General features: G+C 36.0%; 1 protein-coding gene and 1 non-coding gene across 2 annotated transcripts; both read left to right on the forward strand.

Annotated features, from left to right (window-relative positions):
• The first annotated feature begins 635 nt into the window (after positions 1-635).
• On the forward strand, positions 636-1,367 carry LOC121971670 (60S ribosomal protein L27-3-like). Its single transcript, XM_042523048.1, has one exon. The coding sequence runs from the start codon at positions 743-745 to the stop codon at positions 1,148-1,150; it is 408 nt and encodes a 135-aa protein (XP_042378982.1). The 5' UTR covers positions 636-742; the 3' UTR covers positions 1,151-1,367.
• A 12,165-nt stretch (positions 1,368-13,532) lies between these two features.
• On the forward strand, positions 13,533-13,668 carry LOC121995106. Its single transcript, XR_006115842.1, has one exon. It is a non-coding gene; the product is annotated as a small nucleolar RNA snoR83 (small nucleolar RNA).
• The last annotated feature ends 9,025 nt before the right edge of the window (positions 13,669-22,693 follow it).

Here is a 22,693-nt window from a genome sequence, read left to right on the forward strand (position 1 = left end):
GTTAAGTTTTATAAAAAGTAAGGGATGATATTTTTCATCTCTACTAAATAAAATCTCATAATATTATAGGTTGCACCATCGGTAAAGAGGAGTGACTGTCGATGTCGCTCCTGTTGAATCCGTCCCTGAGTGTGGGCAACTGGTTACACTAGCACGAGGTGAATTCACACGCTCAGGGGGTCACTTACATGGCTGCACGAGGCTGCTAACCGTGTCCTGCAAGACCCAATTGGGAGTTAGTTTGAGAAATTCAACTACAAATACACATGAAAGCGAGTTGGGAGCAACACACGATTTAAATGGATAAAAAATATCAAAAATTAATGCTAATGAATTTATAAATTCGTCTATAAATTGAATAATAAAAAAATATTTATTTTTTTTATAAGGGAACAATTTTCACAATAAAATCTTTTCATAGTTTTTATTTTTCGTCAAAGCCTAGGAATCATAATAAATTTAAGAATAACATTTCCAAAAACTTGCGTCCAAAAAAACAAAACAAAACAAAACAGTAAGGACTCTTTTTTGTTAACTATCAAAACCAGGCCTATAAAAGTCCATTTTTGCATTACTTCGGCCCAATTAAAATCCAATTCGCTTCGGACTATCACCTTAACCCTAATTGCACTCTATAAAATCTATCCGCTGGCGGTGGCGGTCCATTTCGCAGGATTGGAGTCGCGGCGGCGATTGGCGAGAATCTTTTCGGATCGTAGCCGGCAGCAAGGCTAACAAGAAGATGGTGAAGTTTCTGAAGCCCAACAAGGCCGTCATCATCCTCCAGGGCCGCTTCGCCGGTCGGAAGGCGGTGATCGTTCGGGCCTTCGACGACGGCACGCGGGAGCGCCCTTACGGCCACTGCCTAGTGGCCGGCGTCGCCAAATACCCTAAGAAGGTCATTCGCAAGGACTCGGCGAAGAAGACGGCCAAGAAGTCGCGGGTGAAGCCCTTCCTGAAGCTGGTCAACTATAACCACATCATGCCCACCCGCTACACCCTCGACGTGGATCTGAAGGACACTGTCACCCTCGATGCGCTCCAGTCCCGGGACAAGAAGGTTTCTGCTTCCAAGGAGACGAAGGCCCGCTTCGAGGAGCGATTCAAGACCGGAAAGAACAGGTGGTTTTTCACCAAGCTCAGGTTTTAATCTAATGATGTGCCTTTTTTTTTGCTTCATTTGCATAACCAGTTCTACTGCGATTAGCGTTTTGTAAGATCTGTTAGCTGTCATGTCGATCAGCCGTCTGTCGAATCGTTGTGATTCATGAATAGATCGACATTTAATTTCGTTTTGTCGCTTAGACTGTTATCGATTATCGTTCAACTTTAATTTGCTTGCGATTGCATCCCTATTTCTTTCTTCATTCAACCTGGAAACCATGTCTGCAAATTCACATTCCTAAATTTCTCAATGTTTCTAGTCCAATGAATTTATGTTTGATACAATTGATATGGTTGATTGTTTTGGATCTCATGGCCTTCCTACCAATCCTTGTGATAGGAAGTTTTCAAAATGAGCTACAATCGGAGATTCATTCATACTCATCATTAGATCAGGGTTGATTTTAAACCTAGTATGTTAAATTGAGGAGTAGTATTCCGTTCTCTATCTCGAATATTTGCACACGCCTGTTTCTGAATTTGATTAATATGTTTTAATCTTTACAATCCTCATACCTTGATTCCTTTATTTCATTTCGCAAAAGGATGTTGGTAGAAATATGCTTCTGGTCAATGTGACTAGTGTTAAATTTCTACTGTTTCTAGTGTATTGCCATCTACTGGATGAACTTTATGCAGTTATAGGCCGGCTCTAAACCCATTTAAGCACTTAATTGACTCGGCATAGGGATAAATGATCTCAAGCTCATGCTCACCTTTCGCCCGTCGCTTCACTATGACCAAACACATTTTGCTAGACTAACCTGCTCACTTAAATTGGTCAACACGACCGTCTGATGAATCTGAAAAGGAAAGAGACGTCAACTGAAGAAAGGTGAAAAAGTGGCGAGTAATTTGGAAAAGATTCTTCATTTTCCTCCTAACATTCCATTTCCAGAACAGGAAGACATTTTTTTCCCAATTGTTTCAGTTTTACTTGAAACATAAGGAATAAACAAACTGGGCTTGAATCAATTCAAAGATTGAAAGAAGAAATTCCAGCATTGACCGTTTCGTTCAGTTGCACATTTCGAAACGATTCCATCGGAAGGAGCAGAGGAGATGGTGTCTCTGTTCAATATAGTTTTTCCTCGTTTGCGCTTTTTTTAAACCGAATCTCGTATCAGTTGAAAATCGCCTAGTCACAATCGTGGTCGGAAAGGATGCTGAAGATGGGGTCCTGATGACCGGACTCGTCATCCGCCTCCTGGTTGGAAAAAAAAAACTATCAGGTACTCGACGGTGAACTGATCACCGCCTCCTCGGGCATTCTTGTCAGCTGCACAATGCCAGTTTCCACTGCAGAAGAAACTGGTGGTGAAGTACACCGGCTCTTCTAGAGATCTAAACGAGTTAGATGTAAACGAGTTGAACAGTATTAAGTTCGAATTCGGCTTGTTTATAACTAGTTGAACAGTATTAAGTTCGAATTCGACTTGTTTAAGTTATATTTAGGCTCGAGATTGGTTTAACCTAACAACTAAAATAATATAAATTAAATACATCATTGAATATCTCAAATTGCTACATTAAACTTCCAATTTCAAATAAAAATAAAACCACCTTAAAATCCATTATCAAATGTCTCACAACACAATCATAACACTTCAACTTCTCAATAAGTTCAAGTGACAGAATAGAGAAGCCATGAAACCCATTAGAAAAGGAATTGTGAAATCATCTCTGATAACAACTGCCCTCCCCATTCCATAAAAAAGATTATCAATTCAATCAAGAAACATATAATATATTTAAATTCTTAAAAATAAATAACCTTCACCAATTCAATGGCAACAAATATTACAAGAGCTTTTGACTTCTAAAGGTGCATAATTTGTTGTAAGCTATGCTCTTGCTTTTCTATTTCCAAGATTTTAACGGTAAAATTACAAGACTATTTGACATAATTTTTATTTTGAAAATGATGCAACACTTTCAGTGATTCAAATTGACCCCGATCTTCGTTAAATTCTGTCATAGGCATGTTTCCTAAATTTTGTGGCATGGTGCCCATGCGTCTTATATTGAGCATAAGAAAATATCAACTTACCATTCTCACTTGGTCGACTGTAAACTTGAACTATTATGAAAGAGACAGTTTATACTTTATATTATGTTTTGTTAAAACTATCCACAAAACATTGAGGCATGTGTTCAACATGCTCACACTTTAGTTCCTCATCGCGTCACTATATAATCATATTGAAAGTTTGCATTGAATTGTAAACAATACCAAGTTTGCTACAGAGTTCAGAAACAGATTGTGAGCTGAAAGCCAGGTTACAAAAGAAAAACAACACTAAACAGTATTTATTTGGTGGATACAAGGGAAGGCTAATAAGATTACCAATCACTACGACAGCAGATGATACCACTCAACAGAGTTTTATTCGGTTGACTTGAAGTCAAACGGATCTCTTTAAGCCCCGACAAATACAAAAATTCAAAATGTTAATATAAATAATCAAATTTAATAAAACATAAGAAAATTAGACATGTAACATATATAATTAATAAATGCACAATTAAATTAGATATTGATTAACTTACATGTTCTTTTCTCTTGATTTGGTAATGGGCGCGTATCAATTTTATGCTTAAAGCAACATTTTAATCGTTTATACTCTTAAATTGGTGCGATATGGATCAATAATTCTACCATCCGCACTGAAAGTTGATTCAGAAGCACAGAAGTTTTTGGAATTGATAGTACGTCACACGTCATCTTTGACAAAATCCTAAATTTTAAGTTGTTCATCTTCCACTATGACAATGCATCAAACTCATGATCATCTTCACAAAAAACAACTCTTTCCTCAAAGTACACCTCAAGCTCAGATTTCACTTGTTGCACACTGTTAACATTCTTAATGTAGTTGGCATATTGTGCTCTCACTTTACCATTTCCTTTTCCACTAAGGATACTTGAACCACTAGAGATTTCTTTTTGAGTATTATCTTGAACATCTTTTTCAGCAATATCTGTTATGTAAGCCTCAACATATTTAGTATACAACAAACACAATGTCTCATGAACTGTAATAATGTGCTCAATTGTATCAACTTCAAAATAGATCTCTAGAAAGCACCATTCAATCAATTTCATCTTATTCCTTGGATCTAATACTACTGCTATAAAAATTGACAAGTTGCAGTCACCCCAATACTTTCGAACTTAGTCTTCATCTTCTTGACCATATTTTTCTATGAAACTACCTTCATCCACTTTTGTATCATTCAACAACTTTTTTATATTATAAAGTTCAAGAAGAAACAAATTCGAAGTTGGATACTCAAAACCTGAAATAAGGTAGGTAGTTTATTAGATTTTCAAACAATAAACAAGTTTCAAGATGAATATTCATTACTTGAAATGATGTGGGTAACTTCATTCAATTCTTCAAGAAAAGCACAAACTAAATGAACTTTCTTCCAATCCTCCTCACTAGGCAAAGAGTTATAAGTAGGATCCTTTTGTTGATATCTTGGAAAGACATCTTTGAACTCTAAAATAGCAGACAACATGCAATATGTGACATTCCATCTAATGTAACAATCCATTACAAGTTTCTTTGAAGATAATTGTAAATGTTTTGTAATTTCACTGAACATATTAATACAAAGCTCTAAGGCAGATATGTGTTTCACACGTTCCCGTACATTGAAAATTATAGTTTGGATCTTTGAAAGCTCATCTTGTACCAAAAGATTCAATATATGGGCACAACATCTCACATGGAATAATTTTCCACCAAGAGGAAGGATGTTTTTGTAAGAGAGATTTTCTTTTAACATTCGAATAGCTACATCATTATATGCAACATTATCGACTGTGACTGTCCACACCTTGTTTTTGATTCCCCATTCAACCAAACACTTGTTTAAAACATTACAAATAACAATACCTGTATGGAGTGACGGGACTTTACAAAAATTTAAATTTCTCTTTTGCAAATTCCAATTAGAGTCCCTGTAATGACAAGTGATAACCATATATGAAATTTTTTGATCAGACCTCCATAAATCAGTAGTCACACTGATCCTATTTACGTCCTTTAATGTTGCCAATAATTTTTTTCTTCTCTATTTCATAAGTAATACAATCTTTCTTTGTAATGACACGATTGACCTTTTGAAAATGTGAAGAAGTATTCTTCATCAATAAGTTGAATAATTCATATTCTGCAAAGACGAATGACAGTTTATGAATAATAATCATGTGAGAGATACTCTCTTTGATCTTCGCTTGATCATATTTGAAATTCTGCACCACACTAACAGTTTTTGACTCGGAAATGCTTGTGATGACACTTATATTTTTTTTGCCCAGTCTTATTCATCTGCCTCCTCATGCATCCAATATTATGCCTGGTCAAATGTGATGTACAACCCGAAGTAGTAATTGATAATCGATATTTACAATGAATACATTCGGCCTTCATATTCCCATTGGGAAGAGTAATTTGTTTAAATCAATCCATGCTGGAGATGTGCGTTTCCTTTTCTTCCGGCAATATGGATTGTTTTCCCCATCTTCATTATTATCAGTTACATCCTTGCCTTGAGAAGCTTCATTGATATCATTTATACTTGCTTGAACTCCTCCCATAACTGGAGTTGTGCTCTTGAGTTGATAATGTGTTTGGAGTTAACATGTTTGGAGTAGATGAGCAACAATAACTACATCAATTACTACAAAGAAAATGTTTAATATAAGAAATAAAAGAATTGCTTAAATAAACTGAAAGAAGCATTTTTACAACAGGTTTTATAATTTAAAACACATAACAAGGTGATATGGAAACAAATCTTAGTAGATAGATGAAAAGTTCACAAACTTATATATCCTTAAATATGAAAACTCATTAAAAAAACAGAGGCCAAGCATGCATTTGACTCAACCATAAATTTATATGTCAGTAGAAGATTAATGCAAACATTACTAACTAAAGTTGTCAAGATGTGATTAGGAATGAAAAAGAAAAGGGAACAATTAAAACTAATAATTTGTGTATTATGAAAAACAAAAAAAAAACAAAATCCAATAACGAAAGCTCTTGAAATGTAGTAACTATCCAATCAATAGAATACAAACTAACTGTGTCTTGATGAATTTCCTTCAAATACCTCCAATTTATCCACATAGGCGGTCCTAGCACGAGGACAAGGGGACTCCGGACTCACCTCGGGAGCAATGAGCTGGATCGAGCGATGGGGTCACGGGATGAGCTGGATCGAGCGACGGGATAAGGGAGGAGGGAGGGCTGAGCAGGGAGGATCGAATTCGACGGAGATGCTGAGTCGCACCCTCGTAGGTGCTCGGCGACAGGAGGACCAATGGAGAGATGCGAAGACACGACGGAAGGAGAGAGGGTTGAGCAAGGCAGACTGGCCGAGTTGCAACCTCGTAGGTGATCAGTGGTTAGAGTCAAAGGGGATTGAGTGATGGGGTGGGAAGGGGTCCAAGGGGAGACGCGAGCGGTGAGCGAATGAAATGAGTAGATCTAGGATTTATGGTAAACACTTTAAAACCCTAGCCACGCATCCCACATTCCCACGTTGAAGTTACGCTATTACCCTGGTTTTAAATCCGGTTTAGGTTAAAATTCATTTTTTTTATTTATTTGAATAGACAACTTTTAAACTGAATTCGAACATAGAAAACTGAAATAACTGATTTATTTAACTGGATTAACCGAAATTTCAAAATAATCAAACCAAATTTAAAAAATTGATCGGTTCGATCATTTTGTTCGGTTTAACTAAAATTTTGTTCACCCTTAATTATAATAATCTCTCTATCTTTAATCTTATCTATCTATCTATACTACATTTATTGCCATTTTTTAGGTCAATTATTGCAATTTATAATGCAAAAAATATCATATATCCGAAATTTAAAGTTTCGTATAGGGGTGGCAATTTCTAACCCGAAACAAAAACATGATCCGAACCGAACACTAAAAAATCAAGTTAGGGTCAGGCCTTATTGGGTTCATGTCGGGTTTGGATCGATCTGATTGACACGATTAAGAAATTGATCGAGTTTGGGTCAATCTGAAAGAACCCGATTACAATTCGTGAATCCTTTAATAAATATTTTTGGATCGGGTTTAAATCAAATTCTAATTGAGCTGGGGTTAAAATAAGCATATTTTAATAGAATGAGTCTTTTCAGGTCGGATTCGGATTAAGATGAACATATTTTTATAAATGGGTCATTTCAGATCATGTTTGGGTCAAATACAGATAAACGGTTGGGTTTGAGTCAAATAATTTGACCCAAAATATTAATCAGATCAAGTTCGGATTTTAATGTTCCAACCTGCGCCAATTCGCTATCCTAAACCCGCTAACCCGAATCCGATCCTAATTATCACCCCTAATGGTAAACATATCTATAATAAAATTACTACAATTCATACATATAACTATCAAAATATGAGATTTTAATTTTAAAAAGAATTAAACGAGAAAAGTTTACCACATTCAAGTATTTTACACAAAAGAAATTTAAAAATAAAAACTGACAATTGGAAAATCACTAATTTACTTGAGCTGCATAATTATTGATAATTTGCTACACTTCATATTTGAATTTCTTGTCATTAATCCAACCAGATATGCATTAGTACATAAAACTTCAAATAAATTTTATCAATAAATTTTTTAAATTATTACAATAAAATCTCCATTAATGCTTCATACGAGGCTTTGATGTATTCAATGATCTAAGTTTATCATAGATCCATCAACTAATCTCACATAAACCACTAATTACGTTGAGTTATAAACAAAAATTTCATATTACCATAACTTTTTGAATTAAAATTTTCATAAAAATCTCAATATTATGGGTTGAATTTCAATTGCAAAAAATTATTCAAGAAAGCAAAAAAACTATAAAAAAACTGAAAGAGGGAATAATTACAATTCATGAGGGAATGATATCCATCTTCATTAGAAATTTCATGGTCTCTTTTGAAATCGCTAATTTTATTGTTTTATCTTCTCCCTCAATAATCTTTAAATTTTGAATGCAATGATATTTTTCCCTTAAAAGAAAGCAAAATAAGTGAGAAAAAAATAGAAAGAATTTAAAATTGTGAAATCAAATATTAGAAATGAATGGAATGGCTTGTAGGGTTATGAAAGGACAATTTAGTCTAATAAAAATGATATGTAATTAAATGAGGGTAAATCTGTAAGTCAAGATAATAATTAATAAAAATGGAGTGTGAGAATCAATTTTTGGAGTGGGAATAACACTCCTCTCTCTATATATAATATCAAGATTGTCATGTACTAACTATATGATTTTTTATTTACAGAAAATACACTTCATCCTATGATAGTGTCAAACTCACTACATATAAAGTTAGTTTTATGACTATTTAATCGATTTTTTTTAGATATATAAGATTTGGATAATATTTTATTTATTTATTATGTATGATTTAGTGATGTAAATTTAATCGATATATATAATTATTTAATCAAAATTTATTGATTATATATAATTATTTAATCGATTTTTGTTGAGTTTTTTTTTTTTTACTATGTTAGTTTTTAAATAATATTTAAGTATAATAATTTGTAAATTTACTCAATGTCATAATGTGCATATTATTTAGGTGTAAAATTTTAGGAAAAAAGAATAAGCTGGTGCATTTTGTTAAGTTATTTTATTTATTGTATTTTCAAGAATATTTTAATATCATGATCTGAAAGTTAAATGCAGAAATACAAATTATGCATATCTTCATTATATTCATATTCATCCCAATCATATTCATTTTGTTAAACAATAGTGAATTCATATGCTAAATGCTAAGTTTTAATCAATCACTTACTAATAATAAGGTTAATTTTTAATTTATATTATTATTCTATGACTCTTTTTAATTATATATAATTATTTAATCAATTTTTAAAATTATACGATGAGACAAATGCCATTATAAAACTTAGATTATATTTTATTTATTTATTATGCTATGACTTAGTGGTGCCGTGGGCCCGTGGTGTAAATTTAATTTATATATATAATTATTTAATTAATTTTTCTTGATTATATATAATTATTTAAATGCTATATATAATTATCAATCAATTTTTTTGGTTTTATTTATTGAATATGTTAGTTTTTAAATAATATTTAAGTATAATAATTTTTAAATTTACTCAATGTACATGTGACTTAGTGGTGTGGCTAAGTGGTGTGAATTAGTCTTTATTTCTATAAGATTTTGTGTTCAAATCTTGCCATTTATCCTAGTTTGAGCTCGCTTACAAGCCATATAGGCGAACATATTCATGAATAGGTAGATAAACCAAGCTTTAAGCAAATAAACGAGTCAAATTCGAGCTTGAGCATGTAATTCATATAAACAAATATGTTTTCATGTTACCCTAAATGAGCTAAGTTCACAAGCCTATAAATGAATATATTCATGAGTCCTTTAATCGAGCCGAGCTCAAGCCCGAGTTCACAAGTCTATAAATGAATATGTTTGTGAGCCCTTTAATCGAGTTGATTTCAAGCTCTTTAAACGAGCCGAGCTCGAGCTCATTAAATGAGCCGAGTTCGAGCCCGAGCTCGCGAGCCTATAAATGAATGTGTTCGCAATCTCACGAGTCAAATATCTTTAAGCTTGAGCTCGGCTCAATAAAACTGTCAAGCTCAAAATCGAGCTCGAGCTCTGCTCGATAAGATAAATAAATAAATTAGAACGAGTTTTTTATCGAACCGAGCTCCGAATAACTTGCGAATTGTTTGATTCATTTATATCCCTAACTCCTTCATTCTGTGGGTGAAATTAGGGTTCACCGTGAGAGGATTAGGAAGCAGTAGCGGAAGAAGGCGTGATAGATTAATTTGTAGGTGCTCGTCGCCGAGAAGAATTCTTCATTTCACAGGAAGCCCAAAATACCCCCACCAATTTAGTCATTTACCGTCCTACCCTTCATCTCCCAATCACTTCTCCCTTCAACCCTGTATCCGATGTGGTGCAATTCCCGCTCTCGCTACACGCGTCGGTCATCCATTTGAAGACGCATGGATTTTGACGGCCTTTATTACTACACCAACTAGGGTTGGTAAATGAGCCAAGATGAACCGAGCTTTGGAATGTTTAAGTTTATTTGATAAGGTAACAGAGCCGAACCGAGTCGAGCTTAAAATGAACCAAGCTTTTGAGATGAGTTTCAAGCTTGACTTGGTTTATTTTTTATGAGCTTGAGCTTGTTTAAACTTGGCTTGAGCTTGGTTCGTTTAGATGTTATCGAGCTTTTAATTCAAATGTAGATCCGCTACATTAACGACCCCCTAGTGCTGATTCCACGGATATCGAGCTATCAATTCAAGCTTGGCTTGAGCTTGATTCGTTTAGATGTTATCAAGCTCTCAATTAAAGCTTGTGTGATTGTTTGAAACTTTTAGTTATTTGATTGGTTATTGAACTTGATAATTTAAATTTATTTGTTTATTTTATTTTATTATTTATTATATATTGAAAAGAGTTTTATTAATGAATATTGTTTACGAACGTTGTTCACGAACGTTAACGAGTTGAACACATAGATATTCAAGCTTGTTTGTTTAGTTTAACGAGTCGTTCAAACTCTTTTGTTTAATAATCTTGTGTATATTGAATGAACATAAACAAACTCTTACTAAGCCGAACACCAAGTTTATTCACGAACGCTTGAATCATTTATAACCCTAACACCAACGGCGAGTTCGGATTCCAAAATACTGTAGCAGTCAAGATTAGTGTTGGGTTCGGAGCGCAGCGGAAGACATATATTGAATCATGGATCTTTCGTGGTACATATAGTTTTACAGAAAATAATATAAAAACATACCTCGAGTCATCGATAGGTGTGAACAATATCACAGACAGATAAGATAGATAAGAGTCCCACGTGTGACTCCTCAAGCGGTATCCATGCGCACTAGATCACGAACTTGACACGATCCGTTAGGTGCCAGCCTCTTAGATCGACAAAGCCTTGGAAGCACTACGATCTCTTTCAAACGAAGAAAAAGTTGACGAGGGAAACTCGGAGAGAATGAATTCCTCTTGCATCTTTCTGAGGATGGCTACTTATAGCCTCCAAGGAATACGAAGAGTTAAGTTCTCAATAAATTCATCATTTATGATCTTCATTAATTAGGAAGATGAAGAGTTATAGGCTCCATAAATTCTTCATTTATAACCTTCATTATGATAACTCTTCAAATTCTTCATTAATTATCATTATGAGGACTCTTTGAATTCTCCATTAATCATCATGATTATGGCTATTCGAATTCTCTCTTCTTTGTATCAAATAAATCCATATTTGATCTTGATCTCGACTAACTTCCGATACCTTTGTTCATGTCTACGTGCTATGCGTGCGACCCTCTAGGTTTTATACACGAAGGCAGTGTAAATCTATACATAGACTAAGGTAACCATCTAGCAACAATTTTTAGCTATCCAACGCGATAAAATTAATATCAGTCATAAACTGTAAACCACTATGAACCGATTACTGTGTAATTCAATATCTTCATCTAAGCTTACATCTCAATTAATTCGATACATTATGCATCATTATCAAATTAATTGTTTTACTTTATTTCCAAGATATAATAGACTCCTCTTGAATGATAAATCATTCCTCCACCATGGATTTTGAGTCACTAATATCTTTATCAAGTGGCCAGGATATTAACTCCTAATCCAAGAGAGCGATAAATCCTCTATTGACTCAACACTATTCTCTCTACGCTTTGTCATACACCCAACTACCGTATTAATCACAATCCGATTAAAGACTGCTTTTAACGGCGTCAAAGCACATAACTCCACGCATAAAATAAATGAATGTCTCAAGTCAAAAGATCAATTACACTCATTCATAAGAGGAATAACCAATGATGCCTAATATGTGGTCGCTTCTTGAGCAGACCTTGTCCAGTGTACCTCTAAACTCAAGGCACCCCCAAGTACAACTTGGATCCCTCCAGTCTATCTCGACCTAGTTATACTCAGCGTTGATCTAGATATCCATGTCCCCTCTAGATATCTATCCGATTAAGGACAGTTTTCATATTAATATACCGATTAATCTGTGAGACTTTATCATTAATCATATACGTACAGAAAAATAATAATTAATGATAAATTCTTGTCTTTATTAAATAATTATCCAGAAAATACATAAGAAGTGTCTTGGCACATAAGTGCACACACTAACAATTAGCATGTGAGTTGGGGTCGTACGTCACGTGGCAGACTCTAGGGAAGAGTATGTTGGGGGTGCAAGGTTGCAAACATAGTCCCATATTGGAAACACACGGGAAATATCATGGGTTTATAAGAGAAAAGATATCTCCATTGACATGAGACCTTTTGGGGAGAACCCAAGAGCAAACCCATGAGGACTTAGGCCCAAAGTAGACAATATCATGCAATTGTGGAAATATCTAAATTCTTTTCGATCCTACAGAGTACGCTTATAATGATCTTTTCCTAAATTTAATATCTCCCATGTTATATTTGAGTCGGGATGGATGACCAAAGGCTATTCGGAGACCGTCAGCAATGGGCAAGTGATCAGGTAGCCTGATGTCGAGCAGGAGCGACCTCTGGCCACTCGTCCCATTTCAAATTATAATCTTAAGGGGACGTGATTGTGATTTCTTCCTTGATTTAATGCCTCCGCCCGCCCATCCCACTTTAAATTATAATTTTGAGGGGACGGAGGGAGGGATCGGGACCAGGAGACACGGGAGGGGCAATAGTTCGGTTTTGGGCTCTGGTAGTGAATGCTACCGTGGAGCCCATAAAGAGGCCCTAGAGATATAATCCACGAATTAGGGTTCGAAGCTATCCTGATCTCGAGCCCTATATTAGGGCGAGGTTAAACTTGAAATTTGCGAAGCGATCTCCTTCGGCTTCCAAACGGAGCGGCGGCCGCGGCAGCGGAGGTGTTCTCCATTTCGTCTCTTTTCTCTAATATTTGATCTCGACGCAGTTGTTTTATCGTAGATCAGTTTTCCTAGTGGCGGTGGAGGCCCTGACGAAGAAATTTGCGCTTGTGTAGACGCTCTCTGCGCATGATTTGTCATATCAATCGCTACGTTCTTGCTGAGCCTTCCCTATCTTTTCTCTCTGTGTTTTTGCGATCTGCTTTCGCTCTTCCCCCTGCTTTGTTTTCCTCCAACTGAGATTTGACTGCTAAATCGGGAAGATATCGAATTCTATGATACGCACATATGTTTCTGGCGATTCACCGTTCTTGCTAGGTTTTGCTCTTCTTGATTCTTGAATCTTTCCGTCACAGAGTATTAGCGAGGGAGAAGACCTTCGTTAATCCCAGATAAGCGATGTCGCTAGTGCTTATCTGATTCATAGGAGGTCGACATCAATCCATGGCAGTTTCGCTGATAGCATCTTCTTTTTTTTTTCCTCTAGTGAAGATGTTTCATTAGTAGCTCGCCATACACACTAAAAGGCTTGATTCCTGAATGCTTTTGTCAATCTGACGAATTTTCGGATTCAAATTGCCAATCTTTTAGTAGTTCAAGCACAGATCGAAGGCTTGGAGGCGCGTTGACAACGCTTGAAAATGCCTAGTGAGCTCAAAAACTGTGCGAAATAACGCATGTCTGCTTGTCTTACAGTATCCGGCCTCCATTTTTCTTATTGGAGCTCGACGAAAGTAAGGCAAAAATTTTGTTCCGAATAGAAAATTTCTGGGATTTCCGAAACATTATATTCTTTAAGTTTTCGTTGATATAGATGGTCTGCAGTTACCAATCTTGTAAGGCAAACAGGACATAAAGCAGAATGTCTTCTTTTTTTTTTTCTGTTCTTTTTAAATTTTTAATAAAAATAAGGATAAATTTACCTGTAAGTCCTAATCATAAATTCATCTTTTTGCATGCGGTCCTTATTTATAAAAATTTTTGATTTCACTCCTTAATTAAATATATTTATTTAATTGTTCATGATAATTTTTGGTATAAAAAATTTAAAAATCAGTATATATTTTTTAAATTTAGTACATTAAATTAGAATTTAATATATTTTCTATCAAATTAAGTATGATTTTTTTTTACTTAAATTGAATGAAAAATATATTAAATTTTTTTTAAATGATACTTAATTTAATAAAAAATATATTAATTTTTTTTAAATGATAAATTATGTTGAATTTATGAGAAATTATATTATGCAAGAAAAAATTTGTGTTCAATTTAATAGAAAATATATTTAATTTTAATTTAATATTTTAAATTTGATAAAAATTAAATTTATTTTTAGATTATTTGTATCAAAAACATATGAAGGTTAATTTTGATAGAAAATATACTTGATTCTAATATAAAATATTGGATTCTAATGTAAAGTATTAAATTTAACTCCCTGCATATTTATTTTTAGACTTTTTATATTTAAAAAATTGTGGGATAATTTAGGTAATAATATTTACATGAGAGAATTGAAAAGAATTTTATTAATAAATATTGTTCGTGAACATTGTTCATGAACGTTGTTCACGAACATTATTCACGAATGTTAACGAGCTGAACACATATGTGTTCAAACTTATTTGTTTAGCTTAACGAGCTGTTCAAGCTTTGTTTGTTTAATTAATCTAATATATATTGAACGAACATAAATAAGCTCTTACCAAGTTGAACACCAAGCTTGTTCATGAACGCTTGGTTCATTTACAGTCCTATTAATCCCATTAGTTGTATGAACACAAAAATATGTATTATAAGATATAAAATTGTAATTATTATTACTAGAATATATATTTAATGTGTAAAAATATTGAGCATCAATTATGGTTTTGTAATTCTTATAAGATATTCACAATTGGAGCTCTTTCAGATTCAGGTGGTGGGTTGAAAAAAAATTCTAAAACAATTAAATTCGATTTCAATCTGAATGTAATTTGAATCCCTAAACTTGGAGATAGGATTTCTTGGACTATTTTTTATAGTTCAGAAGATGTGTCATTCGTATTTGTGGTTGGATCGCGGTCACGATCCAGTCCCAAATAGTTACGATCTCTTTCTGGATTTATCGTCCTCATCAAATTATAATTTTTATTCGGAACGGACGATCGGAGATCGTTCAGAGGACATTCTCGTTTGACACTTAGTAACTTGGTCATTTATCTTAATATTTAATTATTATCTTAATATTTAAATATTTTAATTTTTAAAATAAAATTTTATTTAATTTAGATAAATTCACAAAAAATTAAATTTGGATCAATCGGAATTTAATTCAAAAATCTCTAATCCAGAAGCCTTTTAATTTGAATCAATCCAAATAGGTTTCAATTTGAATCTAACTTGTATTTAAAAACTCCTAATCCAAATTTATTATTATTTTTTAAAAGATTGATTCGGATTGTTGGGTTGGATTTATTTTTACACTTTAATTGGACATGATAAGGGAGCTCCCTCCCAAATTGTGAGGTAGCATAGGAGGGAGCTCCTTTGTTTTCGTTAGGGAGCCGCTCCTTTAATTTATTATTTTTTAAAATGTGTGTTTTAGTTTTTTAAAGAAATAAAAATAATAAAATATAAAAATTATTATCTATTGAACAATGTTATTTTTTAATTATTGTTCAATGATTAATTTTTATTTAAAATTTTTTCTATAAATATATTATCATCATTTTATTTTTCTATCATTTTTTAACTCTCTATTTTTTTAAACCATTAAAATATCTATATTTGTTCCTAATGATTGAAAATCTAGATTAATTTATGCTCTATGAATTTTGGAAAAAAATAAATTGATAGAAGATGTGGAGAATATTGATGAATAAAAAAAAATGCTCTGGTTACGAGTAGTGATAATTAATATGTCAGATAGTTCAAAACTCTTTCGACATAATATAAAGGAAAAGGTTTTTGAATCAGGATTGTGAAATCGGGCATGCTCGTTTTTTTGATGATTATTTCTCTGATGGCTTGATATATTCTAATGACATATTTTGATGTTGATTCTCAATTCAAAGAGAGTTAATCCTTTGTATAATCAATTTCTTGAAAAATCATTTAGAAAAGTTGATGTGATGGAAAAAAAAATTTATCGTCACTTCAGAAATATATAACGGTTATTTATCAATTAGCGTATTGAGTTATTACTGATCATTATAATGAGTACCTAAGAATTATTGAAATAACTGTAATCCAATGCTTATTTAACTTATGTCAATGTTACTTGAAGTGTTCGAGGCCTAATATTTGAAAAGACATGATTATACTAATATCCAACACTTATTTGAAATGTGTGAGCAGAGATACAATTTCCCTAACATGTTGTGTAATCTTAATTGTATGCATTGACAGTGGAATAATTGTCTCGTCGTTTCGAAATACCGGTTTACTCGATGAGATTATGATGTCCCAACACTTGTGCTTAAAGCATTATCATTTGTAGACTTGTGCATATGATATGTTTTTTTGGGATTACATGGTCACGTAATGATATTAACATGTTTAACGAATCATCTTTTTTCAGCAACGTCTTATAAGGAAATACATCCGAGGTTGATTTTACGATTAACAATACACAATATATAAAAAGGATATTATCTGACTAATAAGATCTATCTAGAATGAGCTACTTTTAACCTTTTGATATATATCAAAACTTGAGTTTGATTATTGTTAGGATCCTACGTACTCGGCTAGAGAGGAGGGTGTGAATAGCCGTCCCAAATCGCTCGTTTCTTCCTACAATTCGTTAGCGCAGCGGAAAAATAAACTAGAAACGAAAGGAAGAATATCAAACCTTAACACAGCGATGTACGAGGTTCGGAGATGATGCTCCTACTCCTCGGCGTGTCCGTAAGGTGGACGAACCCAATCAATCCGTCGGTGGATGAGTCCCCGGAAAACCGGCTAATAAAAACACTCCTTCTGGGTGGAGAAACCTCGCCACAGACACTTCTTGCAACAGCAAGAAAAGAGTACAAGGAAAACAAGAAATAAAGTACAATACAAATGTAAACTTTCTTGCCTTCTCTTCGACTGGAAGAAGCAGCAGCTTCCAAGCGCCTACAACAGCAGGTGACCCAGCCGGAAGCTCACGCGAAGCTTCAAAGCAGCTCAACAAAGCTCAACAGCAAGCTTAGCAGCACCAAGAACAAGAAGAAGGAAGAAGAAGAAGTTGGAGGCTCGCAGCAGCAGCCCTCCTTTTATAACCTGCGAAGAAAACGAAGAAACACAGAAGAAATCTAGCCGTTGCGTCGCAACGGCTAGTGCCTGGATCGGTCTGTGGACCGATCAGACTCTATGTGGATCGGTCCACAGACCGATCCATTCCCTCCTCCTTCGCTTGTTTCGCCCTCGATCGGTCCATGGACCGATCAGGAACCTCCGATCGGTCCGGACCGATAGCCGATCGGTCCCCGCATCGATCAACCCCTCTGCGCCTCGCTCCTTTCGGCCGATCGACTCGATCGGTCACCGATCGTTAACACACGATGCTATCGATGTGTTATCGATCGGTCACCGCCGATCGAATATTTCAGATCACCGGATCGATCATCGATCGATCCACTCATGGTTTTCGCCCAAACCAAGTCCAAACCAACATCCGTCAATCTTGACCTGTTTATTATGCCTAGCATCCGGCCACCCTTGACTGCTAGGACTCCCCGCTAAGTGTCCGGTCAATCCCTTTGACCCACTTAGACTTTTCTCTCCGTACCAAGTATCCGGTCACTCCTATGACCTACTTGGACTTCCCATCACCAGATGTCCTATCACCCTTGATCCATCTGGATTTTCTCTTGCCCGGCTTCACTCACCAGGACTTTCACCTAGCTTCACTCACTAGGGTTTTCACCTGGCTTTACTCACCAGGATTTCCACAACTGTCTGGCTTCACTCACCAGGACTTTCCAACTGCCTAACATCCCAGTTAGGACTTTCTCATTCACCTAGCTTCACTCATTAGGATTTTCACCTGGCTTCACTCACCAGGATTTTCCCGAATGCCTGGCTTCACTCACCAGGACTTTCACCTTCACCTAGCTTCACTCACTAGGATTTTCACCTGGATTCACTTACCAGTATTTCCCGACTGCCTGGCTTCACTCACCAGGACTTTTCAACTGCCTAACATCCCAGTTAGGACTTTCCCACTGCCTGGCTTCACTCACCAGGACTTTCCACACTGCCTAACATCCCAGTTAGGACTTTTCCGTGCCAAGTCTCCATACTTGGACTCTTCACGTGCCAAGCTCCCTGCTTGGACTTTTCCAGTGCCAAGTCTCCATACTTGGACTTTTCTAGTGCCAAGCTCCCTGCTTGGACTTTTCCGTTGCCAAGTTTCCATACTTGGACTTTTTCCCGAATCAGGTCAACCAGGTCAACCTTGACCTAAGGTTGCACCAACAATCTCCCAAACATCTATTCTTGTCCCATATCAAGAATACAACTCTTCCACGAGTGTCAAACATCAACATGCAACTCAACTAGGTCAACCTTGACCTAAGGTTGCACCGACAATCTTCCTAAGTCAAACATCAAAATACAACTCGAGTCAGGTCAACCAGGTGAACCTTGACCTTCCAAGGTCCAAAATCTCCCCTTTGATGTTTGACAAAACCCATAATCAAGTTAGGTTAACCCGATAACCTAACTTAGGTTTTCCAATCATCTTCCAATGTCCAATGTTCTTTCTTTGAACATTCTCTGGACATTCTCCCCTTAGGTTAACCCGATAACCTAACTTGGGTTCTCCAATAATTCTCCCCCTTTTTGACACACATCAAAAAGAATTCTAATGTTCTTCCTCGAACATTCCTTGACATTCTTCCCCTAGCTTAGGTTAACCCGATAACCTAACTTGGGTTCTCCAATAATTCTCCAATGAACACTCTTCCCTTTTTGACACACATCAAAAAGAAAAAGAGGGTATCAAGGTCAAGAGTTTCTTCCTAATGAAAGTCCCATACCTTTCATTGAAACTCTTAATTTTCCCTTTGATACTAAACTCAACAATCAACTTTGTGATAATCCCATATCACTAATCCTCAAAAGTCTAAAAGAGTAAAAACTCCCCCTAAAAGTCAACTCCCCCTTGACAATTAGGTAAAACTCCCCCTAAAGGTCAACTCCCCCTTGACCATTGCACCAACAATGTCTTTGTGAGTTCCAAACCTTTAGTAATCCACAAAACCCAACTTCCAGCTCAAATTTCAGACCAACAGCTGAAAATCAGAAACTGGCACGCTCTGATCGGTCCCCAGACCGATCAGGCCTTCACCAGATCGCACCAAGCTCTCTAGTTCTTACTGGATCGGTCTGCAGACCGATCCATGCTTCACTGGATCGGTCCACAGACCGATCAGGACTTCCCTGGATCGGTCCCCAGACCGATCCAGACTCTGACAGGAAATTTCTGAAATTTCCTTCCCGAAATTCAGAAACTCCTAGAAAATTCCAAAAAATTCGAAAAATTGTGAAATTTTGTGGATACATTCCTCATAAACATATACTATCATGGAAAAATAGTTTTCTATGAAAATAACTTCCATTTTTCAATCTTGATACAAAGTTCAAAACCTTTGAAATAGTTCAAGTTTAACTCAACTTTGTATCACAATGTTCAATGATGAATGCTATCACTAGGAAAGCTTCATCAAGGTTTTTCAAATCAATTTTAAAATGCTTTTAAAACCATTTGAATTTAGGACCATAATCTTAGGGCTAGATGTACATGACTTGTACACAAGCTTTCCCTATGATCCTTAATTTCTTGAATTAGGGTCATCTAGGTACAAGGACAATGCATCTTGATCCTAACTCATGATCCTAATATCTCACACACATCTAAGGTGTATCAAACCACATTCAAGTCAATTTGATGTGAGATATGAGTTTAGGTATCTTAGACTAAGTTCTCATGCATTTTCTAAACACAAATTTGATCTCAATATCAAAATGTGTTTTTCATCCTTAAATCAATTCAATTGATTATTAATGCAAGAGATGATGACATGGCATAAAATGGTATCATAAATGAAAACATGTGCCAATGTCATGATGTCATGGCATAAAGTTTGAATTTTAACTAAAGCATGACATATAAATAACCTAAGCATTATCATGACATTTCAAATGATCATAAATTAAATATGATGTCATGACATGGCATATGACAAACAATCATGGTAAGTTAGCACAAATGAAATACCTAGATTACCTATCTAAGTATCCTTAATCACTTAGCTAATTTAACATCTAATCCTAGATTGCCCTTATATCCCTAAGAGAAACCAAAATCCCAATTATGGTATTTCCCTAGGTTTTCCTCAAATTGTGCCACTTAAGATTAAAAATGATATTTCCACCATTAGGCACATTTAGCTCTTCAAGGAGTAACTAGTAATTCTATTTCATTTTCAAAGGTTAACAAAACCTTGAAAATGCTCCTTGAGTGTCAATTTCCTCAAAGTTGGGCTAACTACCCTTCTAATCGGAGTTGGCACTCTCTAACCCATCTATGGGGTAGAGAAGATGCTCCTAGGAACCCAATACCTATTCGAGCTTATTGGGTTCACTAAATATTCACTAGGGATAACTTCCCTAGCAACCCTTCTAATGACCCTCTTAGGCTTTGAAGCCTTGGTCATTTGGGACTCATCAAGATCAACTCTAGGGGTGACTCCCCTTGTGACCTTGGTGGTGGTCTTCCTAGCCCTAGGTTTTGTTCCATAATCGAATGGAACATTATGATAAGTGGGCTTGACCATTTGGGACTTAGGTTTGTAACTCAAACCTTTCTTGTCCTTGGACTTGGGTTTTGACCCCTAGACCCTAGAGTCAAATCCTCAAGAGCCTTTTCTAGAGAGTCAAGTCTTGACCTCAAGACTTGATTTTCTTTCTCTAATACCTCAAGTTTTAATTTATCATTTTTCTTTGAGGTATTCCTAGGCATATGTCTAGATGATTTTGGATTCCTACCTAGGTTTTCCTTAGCCTTAGATGGGTTAATTCTAGGGTTGGCTTTCCTAGTGTTATCCTTATCTAGGCTCACATGTTTGGCACCTAAGCATGTGTATCGATTTCTATAATTAACATGCTTATCATTCTTGACAATAGCAATAAGGCTACTAGCATGCATCCTACTAGAATTGCAAGAATGTGCCTTAGAGATTACCTTAGGGTTTGCCCTAGCTCCCCCTATACATGTGCTCGATCTCTTGTCCTTGTGAGATTGCCTCCCTCTCGGACATTGGCTCCGATAATGTCCCCTTCGCTTGCATTGGAAGCACACCACGTGCTCCTTGCCCTTGCGTGTTGGGACTCCGGCTTCCTTGACCTTTGGCGCCGGTGGAGTCTTTCTAACTCTCTTTGGACATTTACTCTTGTAATGTCCATACTCCCTACACTCAAAGCACATTATGTGTAATTTGCTAGAACTTAAAATGCTTGAGTTACCTAGGTTTGAGGGTGGATGAAAGCTCTCTTCTTCATCCCTTCCGGAGGTAGACGCTTCTTCTTCTTCTTGCTCCGAACTTGAAGAAGAACTCTCCTCCTCTTCTTCTTTAGATGTTGAGTGGCCCTCAACTTCTAAATTCATTCCTTCATGAAGTGAGCTCCTTGGCTCACTTGACTCCTCTTCATGACTTGAAGTGGAGTTCTCCTCATGGAGCTTTGCCAAGTTATTCCACAACTCCTTGGCATCGTTATACCCACCTATCCTACACAAAACATCATTAGGTAAAGAAAATTCAATGATTTTCGTTACCTCATCGTTGATGGTTGATCTGTGGATTTGCTCCTTCGTCCACCTCTTCTTCTTGAGAGGTTTTCCTTCTTCATCCTCCGGAGGAGTGAAACCTACTTGCACACACCTCCAATTCTCAAGATTAGTCATAAGAAAATATTTCATTCTTACCTTCCAAAACGCGAAGTCGTCGCAATCGTAGAAGGGTGGAATCGTGATGTCCTCTCCGAGTTGATCCATCTCTAGCTTGTGCTCCCTCGGGTGTTAATCCGGCGAAGAGCGACCTCGCTCTGATACCACTTGTTAGGATCCTACGTACTCGGCTAGAGAGGGGGGTGTGAATAGCCGCCCCAAATCGCTCGTTTCTTCCTACAATTCGTTAGCGCAGCGGAAAAATAAACTAGAAACGAAAGGAAGAATATCAAACCTTAACACAGCGATGTACGAGGTTCGGAGATGATGCTCCTACTCCTCGGCGTGTCCGTAAGGTGGACGAACCCAATCAATCCGTCGGTGGATGAGTCCCCGGAAAACCGGCTAATAAAAACACTCCTTCTGGGTGGAGAAACCTCGCCACAGAAACTTCTTGCAACAGCAAGAAAAGAGTACAAGGAAAACAAGAAATAAAGTACAATACAAATGTAAACTTTCTTGCCTTCTCTTCGACTGGAAGAAGCAGCAGCTTCCAAGCGCCTACAACAGCAGGTGACCCAGCCGGAAGCTCACGCGAAGCTTCAAAGCAGCTCAACAAAGCTCAA

Source organism: Zingiber officinale, chromosome 1B, assembly GCF_018446385.1.
Source record: "Zingiber officinale cultivar Zhangliang chromosome 1B, Zo_v1.1, whole genome shotgun sequence".
Classification (NCBI taxonomy): Eukaryota; Viridiplantae; Streptophyta; class Magnoliopsida; order Zingiberales; family Zingiberaceae; genus Zingiber; species Zingiber officinale.